The sequence below is a fragment of the Plutella xylostella genome, chromosome 18 (genome assembly GCF_932276165.1).
Source record: "Plutella xylostella chromosome 18, ilPluXylo3.1, whole genome shotgun sequence".
Taxonomy (NCBI): domain Eukaryota; kingdom Metazoa; phylum Arthropoda; class Insecta; order Lepidoptera; family Plutellidae; genus Plutella; species Plutella xylostella.
This window is the reverse complement of record NC_063998.1, coordinates 2,801,575-2,825,835: the sequence shown is the minus strand read 5'-3', so window position 1 is coordinate 2,825,835 and position 24,261 is coordinate 2,801,575. Positions and strand designations below refer to the sequence as shown.

Below are 24,261 nucleotides of genomic sequence, written 5' to 3'. Positions count from 1 at the left end.
AAATAAAACACAGTAATCTTATAGATTGGCTCATCCAATTCAGAGGCTACAAAGAGGCAAGCATATGCATATACAAGTACACTTTTTTGGTTGCAGGTAAATAATGCCTAGTAAGTAAATGTTGTTGTTACCTTGCGGATGTTCTTCCTTCCTCGCTTCTGCCCCTCGGTCTCGGATTCGGATCCCGACGCGTCCGTGTCGTCCACGTGCTTGATGCGGCGCCGCTTCTTCTTACTAATAACAAAACGACAATTAATTATAGTATATGTTGATGAACGATTGATATGAAGGATTCTCAGAGGAAGGAAGAGTACAGTTACGTATGGAACACCGGCTCCTCCGGTCCAGTTAAGTGGGTCAATTTAGGCCACCATCGAAACAGATGTCAACTGCGATGATTTTGAGTTCATCGGCTATCGAATGTGGCCTATTTTATTAACTCCTATGGCATATTATACTGACAAAAGTTAGACACAAATACCCGACATCGTCAGAGCTGGCGGAGGCGTCGCTGTCACTGCCCTTCTTCTTCCTCTTGCCGCGCTTGCCCGGCTCCGAGCTCTCTGCACACGAGTCCTCGAAGTCACTCAGTTTGACACCCGGATCCTTCTTTACTATACTAGAGTGATACCTACTTATGTGAGCCGCCATAGATGAAACTTTGCTAAGGATTCTCAGAGGAACGGAGAGGTTGCATACAGTTACGTATTGAAGAACAGCTGCACCCGACCAAATAAGTTAGAAATTTAACAACCTTTGAAAGCTATAAAATGCCATTGCTTTTATTTTATTAACTTCTATATATTTATAGACATACCCGACATCGTCAGAGCCGGCGGAGGCGTCGCTGTCGCTGCCCTTCTTCTTCCTCTTGCCGCGCTTGCCCGGCTCCGAGCTCTCCGCGCCAGAGTCCTCGAAATCACTCAGTTTTACACCCGGGTCCTTCTTGGACCCGCCCTCAGAGTCCGACGATATCGCAGGCGCTTTGCGACGCTTAGATTTTACACTGCGGAGGATTTATTTATGAATGGATGGTTGAATGAAGCATAATTAAGTAATATTATAGTAAGCATAGGGTTGGGTAAGCTTGTACTATTCTGATACTGTTTTAAAGTGTTGTGTAGTGATGCAAAGGAAATATAAACAAGTTATTTCTATCAGTGTCCATCACTACAGAGTCAAATCAAGGCAGCAATAGATAGATAGATAGATAGAATACACTTTATTTGTACACCAAAACAGAATAATAAAATTAACAAAATGTAACTTAATTAGGGTACAAAAGGCGGTCTTATCACTAAAAGATCTCTGCCAGACAACCTTTGGATGGAGGGAAACAGAGATTAAGATTTAAGGTCCTTAGTTTAAAGTTCCTTTAAAAAAACTCAGTGCCTCTTTCCAGAACATTACTGGACTGTCTAAATAAGTATTTAATGAATACTAATGATATCTTACTTTTCTTCGTCTGCTGATTCATCATCATCCTCCTTTTTGTTGTCCTGAAATTAGAAAATATTTTTTTCTTGTAAAGAACATAATAATGTACCTATCATAAAATATATTTTTTATATTTCGGTTTAAAATAATAATAAAAAAATGTAGACTTTTTTATATTGTTTAGCGATCTCACCATGTCGCACTTAAATCTAGTGGTTTCAGCGCATGGTTATTGTACTATAACTTTATGTAATCTTACATGTATTAAATAAATAAATAAAGAATTAATATGTAAGTAAATCGATATATCTAGTCATAATTTCCTAGACTTTATCGTCCAGCAACAATCAATATACAAATAACAAACAGTCGAGCAACAAACAACATACCTCAGAGCTCTTATTCTGTGAGCTGGAAGCGTCACTTTCGTCCAGCAGGTCGTCTTTAGCCAGGTGTTCCATCGCGCCGCTGCCATTCAACCCAGTCACGGTCACTGGCGGTAGCTCTGAAACATCATAGATTAAGGAGTAAAGAGATTGCTCAGACCAAGTTTGTTCCCTAATGTATATGTATAACCTTTTAAAATTGGGAGATCGAAATATGACTTTAAAGATCATCTTATAACACCACAAATTTTCAGCAATTATCTAAATAATAATATTCTGATGTCCAACGACGAAAGGGTAAGGAGAATGTTTGTGTGTAGTGTGTACGAATAATCGTCATAAGCTCTTAATCGTCCACTGCTGAGTATAGGCCTCCTAGAAGCACCAGAATAATCTCTCCTCTTCCTCATCCAATTAATGAAAAGTTAACGTCTACCCACCAATTATCAATAACCTGCTACCCCAACTTTTTCACTCTCCTTATCTCACATACCTTCAGCATCTTCCCCCGCAGACTCCTCAGCAGAGCTATTACTATTGGCATCCAACATGACGTCCTCAGCAATGGCGGGTGCCTTAGGCAGGCGGGCGCCGCGCGTGCGTGGTCGCTCCTCTCGGCTGGTAGAACTCGAGTCTTTGCGGCGCCGCGGCGCAAGCGTTTTCAGGTTTGTCAGCCTGGAAGATTGCGGTCGGTTTTAAAAGCCGGTTTTTTGGTGAAGCTTTGCTTTGAATAACATGCAGCATTCCCCGTTTTTCTTTCTTGCTATTAGTATGGTTGGTCGGTATTTTTTCTGTAAGTAATGTATTTCGGGTTCGCGCCGTAAGAGTGCTTGTTTCAAATGAATGCCCATTGATGAATGATATTTCATAATTATTAGTGACTGGTGCCCAAATGCAGCATAACATGCTGAACAATCCTTACTAATATTATAAATGCGAAAGTAACTGTGTCTGTCTGTTACTCTTTCACGCCAAAACTACTGAACGGATTTGAATGAAATTTGGTATACATATGGTCTAGACCCTGGGAAAGAACATAGGCTACTTTTTATCCCGGAATTCCCACGGGAAAACTTTTTAAGGCGAAGCGAAGCGCGCGGGAACAGCTACTATTTTATAAATGTATAAAATCATATTTTGAATCGAAATTTGTTAAGTATTTTTTTATAAACGCAAATGATTCTTATCCGATGCATCCTTATCTAGGGTAGAGGCCACGTCCCGTCCCATTACTCCTCTTTATTTTAGATCTAGTTTGCTTGGAGGCAATATTTAACTCTCAGTGATTTAATTCAGGATACCCTACTACGTATTGAATGAGGTCCATTGAAGGAGGCTCATCAAGTGACCGTGGAAAACTGCTTTCAACCCTTTGTTCCCATCGAGTCACACATCAAACCTGTCACACTGTATACAGTTGGGAATTCTTCATGAAAAGTGTGCCATCTAGTCACAGTGTTACTCGATGGGAGTGTTACTCGTTGGGAATGATTTATTTCTGAATTCCCAACCAGCCGCTGTAACTGGATGGGAACATAAACTAGAAAATTCCCAACTGTTCTCCCGTTACTCGTTAAGATTTATTCAGTGATGATGAATGATGATGATGCCTAACCAGTGATAGGTACTGTGACTTATACCGTGTGTTGTTTTTCGGACCCGACAAACTTTAAGGGTGGATTCTACGAGTAATTTCATCGAGAAAAAACCCCCATATGTGGGGTCAAATCTCAATATTCTAGAAATGGCGGCCATTTTAAAGTTGCTTTGAAATAGAGATGACTTTTTGCGGATAATAGCATTTTATTTCATGTCCGTAAGGCGTTTAAATCTCGAGATGATTTTCTAAACGAAGAAGAAAATGTAATTTAAGTTACTTAGACCCCCACATATGATATTAATTATGATTTAATATTACGATTTTTTTTATTTTCGTTTCTTGAAAAAGTATGAAAATAGAAATAATTATTCCGAACAATCAAATAAGTTTTATTAAACTAGTTAACAATAAAATTATAAAATCAAAACCGAATTGTAAAATCCAATCATTTTTTTTCTATGAATGATAGATAGATACTGGGTGGGTAGTACAGCAGTAGCCACAAAATAATAAAGAAAATGAAAACTTTCATTTCCCAAATTTTGCGTGGAGGTGACTTTATGGCAGTTTGATATTTACTTATCGACTCATATCTGCTCTGCTTCACCATGAAGAAATAATTAGGTACTTCCGAAGTAACTACCTCAGATTAATGATGATCTGGCGCTTACACCGCGGGCGCGCCTCGGACATAGACCGAAGATGCAGATGATCTCAAAATAATGGCGAAAATTATGGGGACCAACACCGATCTTACGTACTTATTTATTTATTTTATTCGGAAAACTTAAACTAGTTAAAACTTAATATTACTAATTTGCATAACAGCCATGTAGTAGTTATAGTTATCGCATATGGTGGAATTCAGATCCATTGGACTCTTGTATTGGCTCAAAAGACTTGATGAGGTTTCACTAGCGCCATCTACCTTAATCTCTTATTCCCTCCATCCAAAGGTTGTCTGGCAGAGATCGCTTTTAGTGATAGGACCGCCTTTCGTACCCTAATTAGGTTCATCATCTTTAGCCTATAGCAGTCCACTGCTGGACGTAGGCCTCTCCCAAAGCACGCCACTGGATGTGATATTTAGCTTTCCGCATCCAAATTAAGTTACAACTTGTATATTTTATTATTCTTTTGGGGTGTACAAATAAAGTGTATTCTATTCTATAATCGGTTTGGTCTATGGTGGAAAATTCTTCATTGAAAATCCCAGCAAGTTACTGTGACTTGTTGGGAATTTTTATTTTCATAGTCCCAACTAGTTACAGTGTTACAGTTGTATGTGACACGTTGGGAATGAAGGAAAAGGGTGTTTCAACGAGTAACAGAGTGTGGACTGATGGGAATTTTGAACATAAAATTCCCAACGAGTAACAGTGTGACTGGTTGAGGTGTGACTGGCTGGGAACAAAGGCTTTCAACTATACCTAAGTATTTTAAATATAGACTAGCTTATCTTTGTATATGAAACGACCCTCAGTTCCTATATACTCACTCTACTATACCGGTTTCAACTTTTTCATCATCAGGCAGCAGCTGTCAATTATAATATGTGGGGACATGTCACACACGGCCATCCGACCCCAAGCTAGGCAGAACCTGTGTTATGGGTGTCGGACAGCTGATATATCTACATAAATACATAGATAGATAGATACTAAATATAAATATCAACACCCAAGACCCGAGTACAAATATCTGTCTTTAAACAAATATCAGCCCCAGCCGGGAATCGAACCCGGGACCTTCGGCTCAGTAGTCAGGGTCACTAACCACTACGCCATTCGGTCGTCATGTTGTTGTCAATTGTTTGAAATCACTGGGCTATCTCTAAGTCATCCTGCCTGTATCACCAGCCATATCACAGAAACACTGTTCACGGCATCCAACTAGGAACCTGATTAGCTCAACCGTTAAAGGTCCTTTGGCAGATAATACCAGCATATGACTATATCAGTAATGTTGTTCATGCTATTCAAGCGCAGTGGGGGGTGCATGAAAGGAGCCTCATTGATTGAGGTATCAACTATTTATTTACGTCCTGCCGACCCTGGGCAGTCAGTAACTGACAAGTATTCTAACTGGCTAATCCTTTCTTCCCATGGTAAACTTTCAGTTACTGTTTGTATTAAGAATGCAAAGTAAGACATACCTACTCCCTATTCACATTTAAGTTAGTTTTAACCCTTCACCCTATTCTATTCTCGTTTGGGTGAAGTTCCTGTACGTGGCTCTCTCGAGTGGAACCTTTGTACATATCCCCTCGATTTCAGCTCAGCCAGCATAGCTCCCGAGTAAACTGGAGCAGCAAGCCTGGGTGTTGCAATAGCTGAGATCCCTTCACCCTAATTATACACAATTATTATTTACAAATCAGGCAGGCAGGCACACTCACAGAAACTCCCATTACAAAACAAATACAATTACCCATCAATATCTTTGTCAGTTTCTTGTGTATCAGAATTTTGGCTGCTACTGGCATTAGGTTTCACCTTAGAGCGGCCCATCTGCAAAACATATGAGATGTATGTTACTGAAATGAAACATCCAAACCTTTTTTATATTAATTTTCCTAATAATTTATATTATGATTTACTAGCTACTTAAATAAAAAATCAGATGAACATTAATATTATCCTTTAATTATAAATTTAGTGAATCTAATTTACATTAGTATGGCTAGTTCACTTCTTGTACCGCACCTTACTACTTGAATTGGAGTTTTCATCCATATTTCCATCCACCTGACTGATGGTAGAATTATCTTCATCCTGTCCAGAATGACTACTTTCTTCTTTGGTGACTTCTTTTTTCATTACTTTGCGTTTCTTCTTAGATTTTACTTTTTTTATTTTTTCATCCAATTTGTCATCATCAGAACTTGATGATGTAGGCTTTTTACGCTTTGCTCGCATTCTTTCTATAATACTTTTTGACTGTTCATCGCTAGAACCTTCCAACAATGAATCTTTAATTTCTTTTAAAGCATTTCTTAACTGCTCATCTTCAGTATCAGAGCTTGATGAATAAGTCATGAGCATTCTTTTTGCTTTCATACTTTCCATTATGCGCTTTCTTTTAGACGGTGGTGTTGATGCCTCAATATGTTTTCCTTTATTTGATGGTGTTTTAGGCTCATCATCTGAGGAATCCCTTAATAGTGATGTTTTGACATTGGCAGAATCATCTTTTGAATTTCCATTTGTTTCTTCCAGCTTATCTGCTTTATCACATTCATCTTTATCAATGGGACCTGACGAATCTTGTTGCAACTCATTTTGCTTACTGTCTACATTATGCTTGTCTGTGGACTTCTCATCACCAACCAATTTTTCTGTGTTGTTATGAATTACTTCAGTATCTCCCTCATTGTTTTTGTCTGAATCAGAGTCATGAAGTAATGCATGTTTTATTTTATCAGTATCAGCTGCAGGTTTTGAAGAGCTTGACTGATCAAGTTTATCTGAGTCAGAGTCATCAAGCAAAGCATTTTTTGCTTTATTTATATCAGGTTTGAGCATTTTGTTAGATTTTTCCTTCTTGTTGGACTCCTTAACAGCATCAGAATCAATATCTTCATTAAATGCTTCATTTTTGTCTTTCACTGGAATTTGTTCTAATTCATTACCTTTTATACCACCTATTTCTACTAGTACTTTCTTGTTTTGTATAATTCGTTTTATATTATGTTTGCTAAGAAAATCTTCAGAGAATTCTGGTAGTTTTGTCACACTTATAATAAACTGTTTTGGTTTAAAAGCACAAACTTCTTTTCTTTTCTCTTCCCAATATTTTTTATCATCAAGAATGGCTTCATCGGACCGGTAAAATTTCTGAGCATTTTTGTTTTTCTTGCTCATATTAGATTTTTCAATGGCTTGAATCTTTTTTGCAACTTCTGGTTTTAATAATTTAGTGAGATCAATACATTTAAGCAAGGGCTTATCTTTATTGCTTTCATTACTCATATTACTGTTTTCACTAGTTAATTCTGGTGACGCTGATATTTTTCTGTCCGTAACTGGCTCAGGATCAATATCTGTAGTTTGTTTTTTTAATGGTGTGTTATCATCACTGCTAGAACAGTTATCAGCAAATCTGATACGTTTCAGTTTTTTTGGTTGTATGTTACTGTCTGCTTTAACAATTTCATCAGTTTTTTTTAAAGATTGACTTTGAGTACTTTTTTCTTCCCCCTCACTAAGATTGGAGTCTGAATGTGCTGTCCCTTCCACATCTTTGGCTTTACTATCTTCCTTTTCACCTTTATCAACAACTTCAGAGCTCACCTGCCTATCTTCATCACTAGAGATAGATTCACATTCAACTGACTTATCTTTAGATTTGATGCTGCTTTCACTATTCTTATCAAGTTTATCTTTCTTTGCTTTCCCTTTGTCTTTTTCATCATCTTCAGTGTCTAACGCAATATTTTCGGATGTTTTTCTATCACTCGAAGAGGTCTTTTTAAGACTTTCTTCATCTTTTTCAGAAGATACATCCTTATTTTCACTATCAGTACATCTTTCACTATCTTTTTCATAACCTAAATGGTCTTTTTTATCATGTACGTCTACATCTGAAGCATCCTCATCTTTTTTAATCATGGCTCGCTTCTTTCTAAGCCTGTACATTTTACAATCATAATATACAGGGTATTTTTCTTGCATTTCTGCAGGCAGTCTCTTTGCAAACACTTTAACAGATTCATAATGTTGAAAATTCACTTTTTGTTTGATTTTCAGTCTACGTGAACCATATTTAATAATGTGGTAGTGGTGGTTGTCTGGTTTTTTTGGCGATGAAGTGGATGATGTAGATGGTTGACTGTTGGCAGAGACACCACATACGCTGAGGATCTTTTTGACACCCAATTCCACATTACTGAGCGACTTCTTAGATAGTTCGCATATAAGTAAGAGTTTGTCGGCGGCCTTCTGCACGGCATGGGTATTTCGAAGCTTATCTTTTGTTATCCGCTTTTCCTTTAGGTTTTCCGAACGGATCTTCAAATTGCCGCCGAGCTTGCACAAATACTCCGCCGCTTCCAGCAGCACATCGCAAACAGGAACCTCCCCTGACATAGTGGAAAATTGGCGCCAACACACTCAACACAATTTCAGTTCTTGTCTTCCTATTATACTAATCTTCAGTTCTAAATAGAAATGCTATGGCATTCGTCTTAAATCCCGCAATATTATGAACTATTTCCACGAAAAACCACACTACAAAATGATATAAATCTCACGACAAGAACTATCCGGCGACATTTTGTACAAAATGAACGTTCCGATACACAGAAAAATATAGAGTTTGGTGTTCAATACAGAAAGAACGAAGAAAGAACATGTAGATAACTCATACTTCAGACGTGTAAACCTCAATAAATCTTGGCAGTAACGGAACGCAAAGTTAGCTGTCGACCGATACCGCTATGTATTTTGAAAATGGTCGCATTATACAGCCATTATATACAAATATAAATACAAAATAGCGGCAACTATTTATATATGCCTAGTTCTAGTTGATTTTTTTACGTTTACACACCTATTTTAACACAAACTTGTACTTAAATTTGCGTTACTGTCTTATAAAACGACAGAATAATACAATAGCAGTCAAGAGAAACTTCTACCTTAGTAAAAATAAAAAATCTAGAGGCACTATTTTTTGTACGCACCTTTCATGTAAATTGCTGGACCAGCCCGTATACGCTTCTTCCTGAAGTGAACGCACTTAACTTTGATAACAAGACATTCTAAATATTGAGAAATTATCTAAAAACTGTAAAGTATGCTCATATTCCAATTCTAATCCGAAAAATCGGCGAAATAAGCTAGGTAGGCAAACTATCCAAAACAGTCGTGAAAAAAACCATAGATTTTCTAGACCATGGCAAGAGTTTTTAATTTTTTCCATGCCTAAAATACACAGATTATCTGTTCTCTGTTTCATAGATCATAGACCCATACAAACGAACTCAGAATAATAATCACCTCGCAGGCTATGTAAATCTAAAGGTGCCGACACACTAGCGGACGCGGATTGGACTGAGTAATGTACACTACGCTGTTCAAACTATCGGACGTAAGTCGAGGACGTAACCTTGGACTGAACTTCAGCTTTCAGACGTCCGAGAGCGATCTGGCACGAACTGTCCCAAAAGACCGTGCACACTTATCAGTCGCCGCTGTCAGCCGCGTCTGCTAGTGTGTCGGCCCTTTACGGTAGAGAAGTATTTCTTTTCCTTGATCGGGATGAAGTGTATAGCTGCGTACAGACCGGGCCAACGAACGCCAACGGCAATCCCAACGATGGATATTTATTATTATTATTATTTAACTCTTTATTGTACAAATGTTACAAATTTATCATACATAATAGGGCAGATTGCAGCAAAGAAGGTCAACGAAACCCGTTCGCTGGCGTTCGTTGGGCCGGTCTGTACGCAGCTTATGTCGAACGGTTGGATGGTAAATTCGGGTGGTGTGAGTCAGGCTTTTAGAAAAAAATACTTTAATCCCACAGGGCCACAGGCTGAATAAGAAAAAAAACAAAGTCAAAATGAACCAAACAAAATAAAATATTTGTTTTGATGAGAAATAAAAGTAGAGATTGGAGGATTTATTTGATAATTGTTAATTCTAACTGGTTTGAAAACTGACAAAGAACCAAGGAGATACATAATTTTATAATGAGTTCCGTGGATATTCAAGGTGATGACTGGGATTTACAGTGCTCAGACGATGAAATAAGTAAAGCCGGCATTTACATTGGAAAAGAGTGGTTACCAGATCCGGCAGAGCTAGATGATCTGTACAATAATATTGATAAAACTGGAACTTTGCCACTAGAATGGAAATGCCCGGGGCGGAAGGCTCCTTCGCCTGTAACTGTCAATAAAGGTATTCTAATTTTTTTGAACTAGTAATTTAATAGTATAAAATACAGCCCGAGTGAGTTAACTTGGCATCTGTCCAATAAGAAGCAGGTGTCAAGCCAACTTACAGTGCCACAAACTTATCTGTTCCAGTAAGAGCTCACATTATTGTGTAATATTTCTTTATTGTTTAACTCGTATCATCCCAACCATAGTAAAACAAGTTCAATTTTTATGAAACTCATATCAGAACAGGCTTATAGGTGTATAATGAGACCTGCATACCAAAAAAAATATATCTTTTTTAGATTTTTAGTTTTGTAACCGTTCCAATAATGGAACAGTAGGAATATACATACATGTAAGATACTGTTAGTGGTTATGGATTTCGTTGGGAAACAAAACGATTGTATTCACTTTCTTACTTATTGTACGAAGTTAAAAAATAGATAGAGAAAAGAAATAAAGTAACATATTATTTAAATCTTATAATTATTACGTAAAAATACATAATTGGATGTGTTATTGAGTACGAAAAAGAAAAGAGCATTTGGTAATGTAAAGCAACATTACATTTGATGCACTGGGTTTTCCAGGTTTTCCAGGAAATCTGGTTCACGGTACTCCTTTTCAGCTTTTTCTGGAATATCCAGAAACCTCCACTCTCTTGTGAGTTCTACTTTTTCTTTTTGGAGGGGGCTGGCGCTGAGCCTGTGTTACCGTCGACGAGGATATAGGCTGTGGAGGCTGCGTCACTGACGATGTGGAAGGTGTTGGTTCCACTTGTTCTTCATTTTCTACAAGCTTCTTCGATACCCTAGACTATTCTATTCTATTCTCTGTGGGGGTGTTAGTACCAAAGTAGCACCTGGCTCTCTCGAGTGGAACCATTGTGCATATCCCCAAGGTCTAAAGTGCCTTCTCAAGCTTGGACCATTTCCCACCACGTCCATCCATCGGTTTCCGGTCCGGTCCACTGTGGGTTGGTTCTGGAGTGCATATCTAGAGGTGCTAAATCTAGATCACTATGCAGGTTTCCTCACGATGTTTTCCATCACCGTAAGAGCGATAGTATCCATTGTACAATTCAAAGAACTCATTGGTACATGTCAGCGCCAGGATTCGGACCCGCATCTCTGGAGTTAGAAGAGGGCGCTTACCCGACTGAGTTGCCACCGCTCCCACCGCTATCCTAGACTCAGATTGAGACGATCTGGTGACCCAGAGTTCAGCTTTTGCCAGTAACTGATGTCTAGAGAAATTATTTATACTTGCAAACTCTTCGTGACCGCTGTCTTTGTCACTATTTTGGAATTTGTCAGGAGGTGTGATGAAAATATCAGCCGCGAACAAGTCGTCATCTTATTCCAACTGAGATATTATCTAATTCACATTCAATCTGCTATAAAATAATATCATAATTACAAGGAAATACTGATAAAGTAAAAATCCTAATGTATAAAGATTACGACTTGTATGTTCCTACTGCTCCAATAATGGAACGGTACATAAAAATTTACATAAAGCCACAATTTTTCATATTTTTTTCTAAATATGTATTATGACATGATATAACAATATTATAGCATGTGTATAAAACCTAAATTATCACTAGTCTAATGTAGACATCATAATTACTTACGTTTTTATTTTTGCCATAATTTTCACTTAAAACTTCAAAATAAATTTAGGTTTTACCGCGTTTTCAACCGCGCGAAGTGAAATGTATTTTATTCAAATAACAGCTAGCAACGTCAGTAATGCCAATATAAAAGCATTAATTTAAAGATACGTTAAAAAATTCGAGAAAAAAATTAACAAAGTAACCGTTTGAAAAATGGAACACTAGGAAGATACGGGTTAAGATTTTAAGTTTGTCTGTAGTGTTAATATATCCTTGCGGTTTTAATAAACCCATCTAATCTATGTAAACATATAATTCATTAGTAAGTAATGAGATATGGATCAACTTAGTTCGCTCTCACCGGAACAGATAAATTTTTGGCACTATATGATTTATTACAGAATCTGATATCAAATAATCATAACATCTGGTTCTATCTAACCAGCCGGATGCCAAATTAAAACCATGGTACTATGCATCATGGACATCCAGATAAGTGAGTGCAGCAAGAATATGAAACTGAAAATGACCTACCATCATTTCCATTTACAGATGATCATACAGAGCTGCCTCAGTCACCGGCACGGGAAGAAAAGTCTGATTTTGACTTCATGGATGAAGTCAGTTCTTTGAGACTTCGAGTAAGGAGAGAAGGGGAAGACACATTAAGAGGGTCAGCTAAGAAAAAAACAACATCTTTTGATGGTATCCTGTCAAACATGATCAGACATAAGAGGATTGAACAGATGGAGAAACAAGCTAATACATCCTCATCACCAAATTCATACAATAATCCAAATACAAAAATGTGATATATAATGAAATTTGAACTACTTTAGTTATTTAAATGACTAAAGTGGTTCAAATTTACCTGAATGATGGTATACATTTTGAAATAAAAATGCCTGACAAATAATGGCAATATCCAAATATCAGTGGTTAGCATAAATATAGTTAACTTACAGTGTGAGGAAGGGATAGAATAAATACATCATAATGTTATGATTTGATAATACAAATACATGGAACTTTTATTAAAATACATATTCTGATATTACTTAAACAATTACTTTAGGTAGTAAGAACTAGAAAGTTTTGGTTAATTAAACCAATACATATTATACAATTATTAATAGGTAAGTATATAAATATAGGTTGTTAAGCCTAGAGGCCTTCAGGCAGCTTGAAAACTTGCTTGCCCACTTACCTGACAACTCTCTAAACACAAGCTTGCTTGATGTAGGTATATATTATTTAAAGTGTATTAATTTAAACAGTGATTTTTGTTCTCCTATTGATACAAAGATATTATGCTCAATGACGACCGAATGGCGTAGTGGTTAGTGACCCGACTACAGAGCCGATGGTCCCGGGTTCGATTCCCGGCTGGGGCAGATATTTGTTTAAACACAAATATTTGTTCTCAGGTCTTGGATGTGTCCGTAAAATGGCAATAGGCCCGCCCCCTATTACATTGGGACTAACATAACACGCTGGCGAAAAGTGGGTGCAGCAATGTACCTCTGCCTACCCCGCAAGGGAGTACATTAGTACAAGGCGTGAGTGCGTGTGTGTGTATTATGCTCAACTCCTATGATGAACTTTAGGAGTCATCCTCAGATTCCTGGTAAACCCCTTTATCAATATTGGAGTCATCATTGAAATCAAACAAATCTATGTTATCGTCAAAATGTAGCTGGTCCATCATCATGTATCACATGATCACTTTCATTATATTCATTCGCAATTTCCTTTACTTTTGTACAAAAAACTGACCAATCTTGAGCATCCATCAGGTTTACCTTCGCTTCCAAGGTTTTTTTTGCTTGAAACAATATGTTGCTTTAACTATATCAAACCAAGCTAAATGTATGGCATTGAGATCTGGGTGATAAGATGGAATTTGAAGTAGTAACTGTCATATTATGTTCATTCATAACTTTTTCTAGACAAGAAATGTTACGGTTTTCATTATTTATTTTAATTAAGTAATTGGTACAATTCAGGCTTTAACAATTTTTCTTCGTATTGGACTTTATTTTCTTTTAACTAGTTAATTAACATTATTATTAGCATTATTTTCTTTTAACTAGTTAGTTAGCAGCTTTAGTAGATCTGATGATGCTGAGTTAATTGAACTTTAGTGTATAAATCGTAATTGACCACTACTACCGAATGCTGTGGGATAGTTATTTGGTATTGGTTTGGTTGGTACTGTGTACGAAGCCATTTTTCATAATTTTCATAACTAATAAAATCCCGATTTTCTTTATTAAATATGCGCTCTTTAAAAGTGACTATCACGTTTTTGATAAAGCCGTTTTCCGAGCCTGCAGGAACAATAACCACACGCTCTTTTTTTGCAGCAGATTTTTTGCGTCTTTGTGTCTTTTGTGAATCTGGATTGAGTAGAGTTGAATCTTAGCTTGTTTCACCAGTGTAAATAATGGGCTTTCCCTCTTGACGATAATGTTAAATTTTATGAAGAAATGTAATCCTGTGTAAACGTGCATTTGCATCTTCAATAAAAAGTTTCTGATTATTTTTGGTGTGAGGGGCCGTCCATTAATCACGTGAGGCTCAAAGGGGGGGAGGGGGTACTGAAAACCTCACGAAACATCACGAGGGGGGAAGGGGGGGTTCTCGTTAGACATCACGTGTATTAATTTTTTGTCAAAAATTTGGTATTTCTGAACCGATATTTTGGACGGCGCAAAAATTTTAACGATTTGTAGTACTTATGACCTATATTTTTCTAGTCAAAAATTGCCTTTACATAGACTTCCAAAAAAATACACGTGATCCAGGGGGGGGAGGGGGGGTTGGTCCCAAACCTCACCAAATATCACCAGGGGGGAGGGGGGGTCAGAAAATGAGAAAAACGACCTCACGTGATTAATGGACGGCCCCTGAGTGGATTTAAACCCTATACTTACTGCGGATTAACCGCTTTAAACTCTTCTCTGACCCTAGGATGTTGATGTTATAATCTTGTCTTAATTTGTTTCGAAGTTTCCAAATTACAGGTAAATTAAAAGTAATTGTGCATAACTCACTTTATGATACCCAGGTCAAATTTATTTATACCTGTAACCCGTTTAACACTACTCCTTATTTGACCAGGTGTTTTAAATTCCCCCGGGAATCCAGAGCTAGTAGCTTCTTTAGAAATCCTCCACACTGTTGCTATGCCGGATCTAGTGGCATCAGCTGTTCTTTTTTGGACCTAGTTTATTATCTGTAACGGCACACTACCTGCATCACCCTCTTTTTTGAAGTTTAAGTAGATCATTAATGTTTTTGATTTTTCGCGGCATATTTTATAGATGACAATATTTTTTTGCACATAGGTACAAAATATCTAGTTTAGTTTGACATTAGTGCATTCTATGTTGCCAAAAAAATAAATTAATAATAATAACTTTACACTACCCAACTGATAGGGCCCTCCCTACCCTAAGAACATAAGTGGCCCTATAGCAAGTCAATGATCAAACAACATAAATAATAACTTTATAAACCAGCCAGGAACCAGGGTGCATGGAAGGAGTAAGTATTAATAAATATATAATAATAATAAAGAAATCTTTATTGCGCAAAAGAAATGTTACATTTTTACTATAATTATATTAAACAAGGTATTATACTTAAACTAAATCTATGCACACGTCTGAATTGGACATTAATTTGATGTTTACCACAATGATATTTAAATAAATATGTGGGGACATCTCACACACGGCCAACTTTTGTATCTTTTAATTTTATGAATGTAAATGTAATGTAATTAGGATATGATATGGGCTTTTTACACCTGAAATAAAGATATATTATTATTATTAATCACAAGGAGCAGGGGTCCCCAAACTAGGCTCAGCCCTTATCTTGGGGTACCAAAAATGACTTGACTAAAGTGAATTTATATTAGTAAAACATAAACAGTGTATGTCACACAAGAGTGACATAAAATTTCAAAAACAAAACAAAACTTAAAATTATCTTAAACAGTCTTCTTGTGAGTCTCCCTACATATTATACGGACTGGTTTTTGTAGCTCCGGTGGCGCGCTCCCGACGCGGGATGTCCTCCATGCATAGCTTTGAGACTGATATGGTGGATAGTGGTCTAATCCTTGATATCATGGTGACAAAAGACTCTAAAGTAGGGAATGGAATAGTGTTTGGAATAGCAATGCTAGAAGATAAGTAGAGTAGCCCTTACGAAGTACGGGCAGCCGTTGCTTTCCACAACTATCGTAGTGTTTTTTTTCTCTGCGGTCACAACCGCGGTTATTAGACGCTTGCTAAAAACAATAAGTTTACAGCTCGATTCCATATTCTAATACCCCATTTACACTCTCGCCTCGGCCCTCGCCTCCTCGCTCGCCTCGTCACTCGTGTGGAGGCGCGAATGTAAACACCCACTCGCGTGTGACGCGAGTGGGTGTTTACACTCTCGTGCAGAGTTCAGTTGTCTTTGAGCTAGCAACGATGAAGGACGTCGAAGTTTTAGCCGCAACAATAAAGAATTTATGTATGATCACCGATTACTTCGCCGTTTATGGACCGATTTTGAAAATTCTTTTTTTTATGTATTGGGTTGAGATCCCATGTGGTCCCATTTTTTTCAAATTTTGATTCCACCTCCAAGGGTGGGTAAAGGGTTAAAAACAGGCTACGAATTTCCATTTTGGGTACCTATTAACCGATTGTAGTTAATGAATTTTAGAAACTACATAGGTACTTACCTATATTTTTAACATTAAAAAAAATATGATGGTGACCTTGAGCTGATCTGATGATGGAAACGGAAGGTAGTCAAGGGAACTCCTCAACGGTAGGTATATAGCAACTACTTCGTGTTTACTACTGACTAGTAGGACTTATAGGTATCATTTGCTTCTTAATTTTGATTGTCAATTATTGCAAATAAACTAAGTATAAATAAGTAATAAAATAAAATAATGATAAAAAAACGACTTCAAAAAACCACTAAAACGTAAGAAATAATTTAAGGTTTAGACATGGTTTAGACCTATTCTATGTGACAGTACTAATATATCTAAGCAGGTAAGTACTGCTTTTATTTCTTACGTTTTAGTGTTTTTTTGTTATTATTATTTTATTGAAATATTTACTTATATGAAATTAAATGTTTCGTCTTGCGACCAATCCATTATACAACTGAGGAAAAAACACTACGTTATAATTATACGACGACGAACACAACCTGCGCGGCACGATGTAGAAGCCAGAATGAAGTGGACGCGAGAGTGTAAACACCCGCTCGCGTGCGACGCGAGCTCCTTTGACTCGTGCCCCAAAAACCGCTCCGGACGCGAGCGCCGTGAGTGGCGAGGCGAGCGAGGAGGCGAGCCACGAGCGTCTGTTCACACTCGCGCCTCGCCCCTCGCCTTGTCGCTCGCCTCGCCACTCGTGCGAGAGTGTAAATGGGGTATAAGGAAACGATTTGTTACTCTGTACGATAAACTAAAATGTCAAACCTCAAAACACAGACTAATATTTACTCAACTCAAGTCACAAAGCTGGGTATTTTGATTGTGTAACAAATTTTCGTAAATAAATCAAAGGCACCACCATGAAGAGATTCCCACTAAAGACGAACATGGCTCGGGCTATTTTCCGAAAATATAGTGAAGGAAACCAGGGCTCTCCCAGCTCCACAAATGTTCCACCTGCCTCTTCCCAACCTTCTGTACCGAACGTGCCAGGGTTGAGCAGCGCTTGCATAGCTCCTGCGTCACAGCCTGTGGGCCCTGGAGTGGAGCCCAACAAGTCTGGCGCCTACAAAGTGCCAGAGTACTTCCAGTACAACAACATGAGCTACTTCGAAGCGGAGATCGAAATGCTGAAATACAGATGCCCACAGCCGTCTGCGCTCAAGAAGTGAATGTTTAAAAGACCTGCGACTTAGGTGTTTATATTAAAAATATTAGTTAATTAAATTATCAATTGTTAATACACTGGTTTTTTCATTTTATTTTATTTATTAACGGTAATCAACCTTGTTGGTTTCCACGAAATAAGTAAGTATGATTCACAAGCTTAAACCTGTATGGCACATCATTGATGATGAGTTTATTATTGATTGGATTAGTGGACTGGGACTCTTCATTATTTTCCTGTCCTATTAAACACCACAACCTTTGATAACCTTATTATCAGTTTTGATCATGAGCAAGACTACCAATAATAAATTTGGGCAGCGCTTGATGTTGTTTTCTCATTGCCGATTTTCTGGTTTGTAAATAATATTATTATGCTGTCAAGATTTGCCCAAGGATAACGCAGGCTCATCAGTATCAACACATTGAATGGACATTTTATTATGCTCACTATGATCTTCGAACCCAACAAGGAGTGAGAGTGCAATGAAATAATATGATACATCCTGGATCCATATTATAAAAGCTCAAATTTAATTCTATGTAAATGCTTTTCTTATTAAATAAAAAGCAAGTTTTGGGAATACAACCATTTTATTGCAAATTCAGATTCCCATACATACTAGACAGCCTACAACTAAATAACGTAAAATGCAACATCTCTGATCCATAATATTGACTTATCTCTTTATTTGTAAAATGCTAATTAGCAAAATGCTTTGGGCACTAAGTAGTGTGGGAAGTTGTGCCATTCAGTAGCAGAACAAACTCTTCTTCATCAGTGAGGGTCGGCACCGGCTGCTCCTCGGTGCTCTCTCCCTCCACCAGCTGTTACTTCTTCTTAGTGAGCTTCTCCGAGAGGTCGTCAAAGGTGGGGTCTTGGAGGTTGATCATCAAGCTGTTACCAGGAAGGAACACTCTGTTTTGAGATTGAGCAATCATCCTGGAAATGCTCTGTGCGGCACGGATCTTCCTTAGCTTCAGGTATCCAGGGTTCATTCCCATGGCCTTACCCAACATCTCCGCAGCCTCCGCCTCTCCCTCGGCCTGCACAATCTTCTGTTGACGCTCCTGCTTGGCTCTTTCAACTACGAAAGCAGCTCGCTGAGCCTCCTGCTGTGCAACTTGCTTAGCTTCAACCGCAGCAGTGTACTCCTTACCAAAACTCAACTCAGTCAGAGAAACATCATCAAGAATGATGTTGAAATCAGCTGCACGTTCAACCAACTCCCTCCTGATGAGCAGTGATACCTGCTGACGCTGTGTAATCAGTTGGGAGGCATTGAATTTAGCCACCACTGACTTCAGTACTTCATTGCAAATGGAAGGTAAAACTTTCTCATCGTAGTCAGTGCCCAGCTGTCTGTACATGACGGGGAGCGCGTTGGCGTCTGGTCGCGAGAGCACACGGAGGGAGATGTTTACCATTTGCAAGTCTTTGGATCCGGTGGGTGATGAAATTTTCCTGGGTCTGGATCGGATATCGTAAATGATTGGGTACTGGAACCACGGCAGGCGGAAGTGTAGGCCTTCGCTCATGACTTCCTTCTGGATGCCTCCTATTCTGTTGAACATGATGGCGCGGTGGCCTCCCTCCACAGTAAACAGGGACTGCGAGACTCCGTAGGCCGCCGCTCCAAGCACGGCCGCTACCTTTAGTCCGACGTTCAACCCCGGCGGGCCGCCCTTCGCAAACTTGCCAGCCATATCGTTTAGTTTACTTTGAGCCATTTCTTAATCTATTCAATAACAGTAATAGGTAATATTATCAGCCGCTTGAGGAAAATCACAAGAAATTATTCCTAACCTATTCTATTCCACAAATTGTGCAATAGCCAGAGACAAAAAGAGCAAGTGAGTGAATGATTATGTATGTGAAGGGTTATCTGTGATCAAATGAATGAATTAAATTAGGGTAGACGTACACTTATCAGCTTATCACATTTGGATTTCCCTATAGAGATTTCCTTAGGTGGGGGTGGGTGGTACGAATTTAGTGGCAAAATTCGCAGAATTCTTATTCTTACAGGTGCTGTGTTAACTTGCCGCCGATAATCATTAGATTTTTTTTCAATAGTAAAAAATTCAAGGAAATTTCATGAAAAACAAATCTTAGAATAATAACAGCTTCCCGCTATCTTTGAATGTTATCAATAAAATGTCATGACTGAAACTGAAACGTCAAATTTTCCTGAAGATTTCCCTTTCAGTCTCCAATGAAAATATATATTTATTTTCTTTTATTTCGCTGCCAGCTCAGTACAGTGGCATGGATAATCAATAGCAGAATAATGCGTTAGTTGTTGTTGTAAATAGTTTTGATGGATAACTTGAGCGACTACGAGGATGACTGTGGCGAAGGTATTCCTATCTGGCAAGAGCCTCGCTGCGAGCCGCTGGGGGCGCCGCGGGAGAGCTGCGATGAGGAGGGGGAGACGGCGGGGGCGCCCGGCGACCGCCTCCACGCGCTGGAGGAGGAGCAAGAGCTGCTGTCGTCCTCCGTGTTCTCTCTGACGTCACACCTCGCGCAAGTCGAGTTCCGTCTGCGGCAGATCCTGAAAGCGTCGCCTGAAGAGAAAGATGTGATGTTGAAGGCGCTGGAGGAGTTCACTTCGCGCGGGGTGGGTGAGGCGCGCGGGGCGGGCGAGGGGTGCGGCGCGGGGGACCGGCCCGGCGGCTGCGACCAGTGCGCCGCGCTCGAGCGCCGCGTGCGCCGGCAGCGCGACCAACAAGCTCTCTTTGTCGACAGACTCAAAGCCCAACTTAAAGAACTCGAGAGATTCGCCGTCCAACCCCCCAGCGGTGAAGAACACACTCAACACAAATCCCTCATAGAACACCTCAGAACTGAAATTGACCGCAGCGTACAGGAGGGCTGCCATCAACCTCTAACTGCTGACGAGTTGAGACACCAAATCAACTGTGCTGTCCGCCAGTACTCCGACAGACAACTGTCCAAAGATGAAGTGATAGCTAAACTGCAGGGCCACATTGAAGACATGCAAACATTCATCAGAGTCATGAAAAGTGAAGAGCTGCAAAATGAGAAACCAAAGCCAAAAATCAATATTGAGACCAAAAATATTGGGAAGCCAGAAAGTTCATTTAGAAGTTCAAGAAGTAAAATTAACAATGATGATCTCAGAACTGAAACTATTAACTTGATGAGGAAAGCTTCTACATTGATACAGATATTTACTGTGTCGCAGTTTGGTTGTTCTCCTAATACCAATAAAAAGTTTGAGAGCAAGTCTTCTACTATAGTTACCCACTGGGGCAACTTGCGAGCCAAGCTAGAGATGTCTATAGACGGTGTTCTCAGTCTGGTGTCTCGGGACAGGCCAGCTCAGTCCACCATTGAGAGTTATGACAGTGAGTCTGAGGAAGGGGGTGTGGTTATCAATGATGCTCCACTGACTACTGCTGTCCGTCGCCACCTCTCAGTAAACCTGCGGGACCTGCTTCACCATGGCTTGACTGGACCAGAGTCTATGTCCCTAGTGCCTCTTATAGGTTGCTTCCCAGTCCGAAGATCTTCATCCAATAAATTAGTTCATATTTGGGAAGTAATCATGAGGTACTATGAACTGAATGATGGAGACGCATTCAACTCTACACCAGCCAGGAAGCTCAGCCAAAGCTTCAATTTGGACATAGTGGGAGGCACGGCTATCTCCAACAAGCAAAGTCTACTCAGTACAATAGGCAGCATCTTGGCTTCACATACTCCCTACAAGAGAAGTTACGATGCACATTTTAAAGCTTTTGTTTGTGCTGCACTGAATGCACACAAACTTGTCATTTGGTTAAATATTATGCTGAAATGTCGATCGTTAGTAGATGCGTATTATTCGTCCACAAGTTATGTTGTCAATACTGGCTTCCAAGATGCTTTGCAAAGTTTAGATCGACTGACACCATATAACTTTGATTTGCCAGTAGACCTTGCAGTCAAACAGTTCCAAAATATCAAAGATGTATTTATGTAGGCGTCATTTGTTAAGAATAATCATTTTTACTTACATAATCAATCATTTACAATGCCTTCTAAACTTAAGAATCATAAATTGCATTTATATAATTTACCAATCTAGTCTTATATTATGTAAAAATAATATTTATGTGATAGAATGTAAACAGTTTTGATTTACAAGTAACAAAACCATTCCAAAGAATTATATTAAGTATTGTATCAGTAATTGTAATGATTATCCACATTATTATAACTCCTAGTTTTTAATTGTAGTTTAGTTTGCACTTGGGTTTGTGTGTCGGGGTCGGGAATTGTTTAAATACTTGAATACAATGTTTGTAAAGTTGTAGTTACTATGAAAGTACAATTTGTTATAGCCTGTAATATATTTAACACTATTTGTCTCATTTTAAGATCTGAAAAATTTATTAATGTACCAAAGAAGTCTACCAAAGCTGTGCAATGTATTCAAACTAAATATTAATATAAAGTAGTTGAAGCATCTCCTAAATTGTTTTTGTCTTAATAAATTCAACTCCTCATCCCCACTACTTCAAGGAAATTAAACTAATGAGTTTAATTAATACACATATATTTAAACTTTAACTTATTACAATAAAAATATTACATAACATAAATATTGCAGAATACTTGCAAAAGACACTTAATAAAAAGATCATCTTAGAACAGACATGATGATTACATTAGCAGTATTTACAAAATGCTGGGGTAGACAATAAATTAGGTAATTAACATTCAAATGACTATTCCCTCATCGAGCACCTCAGAACTGAAATTGACCGCAGCGTACAAGAGGGCTGCCATCAACCTCTAACTGCTGACGAGTTGAGACACCAAATCAACTGTGCCGTCCGCCAGTACTCCGACAGACAACTGTCTAAAGATGAAGTGATAGCTAAACTGCAGGGCCACATTGAAGACATGCAAACATTCATCAGAGTCATGAAAAGTGAAGAGCTGCAAAATGAGAAACCAAAGCCAAAAATCAATATTGAGACCAAAAATATTGGGAAGCCAGAAAGTTCATTTAGAAGTTCAAGAAGTAAAATTAACAATGATGATCTCAGAACTGAAACTATTAACTTGATGAGGAAAGCTTCTACATTGATACAGATATTTACTGTGTCGCAGTTTGGTTGTTCTCCTAATACCAATAAAAAGTTTGAGAGCAAGTCTTCTACTATAGTTATTCACTGGGGAAACTTGAGAGCCAAGCTAGAGATGTCTATAGATGGGGTCCTCAGTCTGGTCTCTCGGGACAGGCCAGCTCAGTCCACCATTGAGAGCTATGACAGTGAGTCAGAGGAAGGTGGTGTGGTTATCAATGATGCTCCACTGACTACTGCGGTCCGCCGCCACCTCTCGGTGAACCTGCGGGACCTGCTTCACCACGGCCTGACTGGACCAGAGTCTATGTCCCTAGTGCCTCTTATAGGTTGCTTCCCAGTCCGAAGATCTTCATCCAATAAATTAGTTCATATTTGGGAAGTAATCATGAGGTACTATGAACTGAATGATGGAGACGCATTCAACTCTACACCAGCCAGGAAGCTCAGCCAAAGCTTCAATTTGGACATAGTGGGAGGCACAGCTATCTCCAATAAGCAGAGTCTACTGAGTACAATAGGCAGTATCTTGGCCTCACATACTCCCTACAAGAGAAGTTATGACGCACATTTTAAAGCTTTTGTTTGTGCTGCTCTGAATGCACACAAACTTGTCATTTGGTTAAATATTATGCTGAAATGTCGATCACTAGTAGATGCGTATTATTCGTCCACAAGTTATGTTGTCAATACTGGCTTCCAAGATGCTTTGCAAAGCTTAGATCGACTGACACCATATAACTTTGATTTGCCAGTAGACCTTGCAGTGAAACAGTTCCAAAATATCAAAGATGTATTTATGTAGGCGTCATTTGTTAAGAATAATCATTTTTACTTACATAATCAATCATTTACAATGCCTTCTAAACTTAAGAATCATAAATTGCATTTATTTAATTTTCCAATCTAGTCTTATATTATGTAAAAATAATATTTATGTGATAGAATGTAAACAGTTTTGATTTACAAGTAACAAAACCATTCCAAAGAATTATACTAAGTATTGTATCAGCCCATTCCAAAGAATTATATTAAGTATTGTATCAGTATTTGTGATGATTATTACAACTCCTAGTTTTTAATTGTAGTTTAGTTTGCACTTGGGTTTGTGTGTCGGGGTCGGGAATTGGTTAAATACTTGAATACAATGTTTGTAAAGTTGTAGTTACTATGAAAGTACAATTTGTTATAGCCTGTAATATATTTAACACTATTTGTCTCATTTTAAGATCTGAAAAATTTATGAATGTACCAAAGAAGTCTACCAAAGCTGTGCAATGTATTCAAACTAAATAATAATAAAAAGTAGTTGAAGCATCTCCTAAG

General features: G+C 38.4%; 5 protein-coding genes across 5 annotated transcripts in view; 3 read left to right on the top strand and 2 right to left on the bottom strand.

Moving 5' to 3' along the window:
- Nucleotides 1-9,066, bottom strand: part of LOC119692685 (transcriptional regulator ATRX homolog) — a 29,922-nt gene extending 20,856 nt beyond the window's left edge. Inside the window, exons 1-7 of the mRNA XM_048627136.1 lie at nt 6,129-9,066; nt 5,854-5,933; nt 2,317-2,498; nt 1,827-1,942; nt 1,456-1,499; nt 818-1,006; nt 132-234 (exon numbers count right to left, since the gene is read on the bottom strand). Coding sequence (XP_048483093.1) covers nt 132-234; nt 818-1,006; nt 1,456-1,499; nt 1,827-1,942; nt 2,317-2,498; nt 5,854-5,933; nt 6,129-8,510 — 3,096 coding nt within the window. The 5' untranslated portion in view covers nt 8,511-9,066. The remainder of the gene's footprint in view (nt 1-131; nt 235-817; nt 1,007-1,455; nt 1,500-1,826; nt 1,943-2,316; nt 2,499-5,853; nt 5,934-6,128) is intronic.
- A 924-nt stretch (nt 9,067-9,990) lies between these two features.
- LOC119692742 (PAXIP1-associated glutamate-rich protein 1) lies at nt 9,991-12,974 on the top strand. Its single transcript, XM_038114232.2, has 2 exons — nt 9,991-10,331; nt 12,483-12,974. Exons 1-2 carry the CDS (start codon nt 10,121-10,123, stop codon nt 12,740-12,742), a joined length of 471 nt encoding a protein of 156 aa, XP_037970160.2. The 5' UTR covers nt 9,991-10,120; the 3' UTR covers nt 12,743-12,974.
- A 4,470-nt stretch (nt 12,975-17,444) lies between these two features.
- On the top strand, nt 17,445-17,911 carry LOC105380772. The gene has a single exon (XM_011550375.3). It carries the CDS (start codon nt 17,529-17,531, stop codon nt 17,838-17,840), a length of 312 nt encoding a protein of 103 aa, XP_011548677.1. The 5' UTR covers nt 17,445-17,528; the 3' UTR covers nt 17,841-17,911.
- Nucleotides 17,912-18,410: 499 nt separating this feature from the next.
- On the bottom strand, nt 18,411-19,695 carry LOC105380783 (prohibitin-2). The gene has a single exon (XM_011550386.3). It carries the CDS (start codon nt 19,564-19,566, stop codon nt 18,667-18,669), a length of 900 nt encoding a protein of 299 aa, XP_011548688.1. The 5' UTR covers nt 19,567-19,695; the 3' UTR covers nt 18,411-18,666.
- Nucleotides 19,696-19,917: 222 nt separating this feature from the next.
- On the top strand, nt 19,918-24,260 carry LOC105380792 (RUN domain-containing protein 1). The gene is made up of 2 exons (XM_048627487.1): nt 19,918-21,820; nt 22,576-24,260. Exons 1-2 carry the CDS (start codon nt 20,157-20,159, stop codon nt 23,738-23,740), a joined length of 2,829 nt encoding a protein of 942 aa, XP_048483444.1. The 5' UTR covers nt 19,918-20,156; the 3' UTR covers nt 23,741-24,260.
- Nucleotide 24,261: the final 1 nt, after the last annotated feature.

What these genes read in the sequence shown, in the direction of transcription:
- LOC119692742 (XM_038114232.2), top strand. Translation starts at nt 10,121, where the DNA reads ATGAGTTCCGTGGATATTCAAGGTGATGACTGGGATTTACAGTGCTCA. An exon ending in GCCTGTAACTGTCAATAAAG is followed by an intron (nt 10,332 to 12,482) that starts GTATTCTAATTT and finishes TTCCATTTACAG; the next exon opens with ATGATCATACAGAGCTGCCT.
- LOC105380772 (XM_011550375.3), top strand. Translation starts at nt 17,529, where the DNA reads ATGAAGAGATTCCCACTAAAGACGAACATGGCTCGGGCTATTTTCCGA.
- LOC105380783 (XM_011550386.3), bottom strand. Translation starts at nt 19,566, where the DNA reads ATGGCTCAAAGTAAACTAAACGATATGGCTGGCAAGTTTGCGAAGGGC.
- LOC105380792 (XM_048627487.1), top strand. Translation starts at nt 20,157, where the DNA reads ATGGATAACTTGAGCGACTACGAGGATGACTGTGGCGAAGGTATTCCT. An exon ending in AATATCAAAGATGTATTTAT is followed by an intron (nt 21,821 to 22,575) that starts GTAGGCGTCATT and finishes TTCAAATGACTA; the next exon opens with TTCCCTCATCGAGCACCTCA.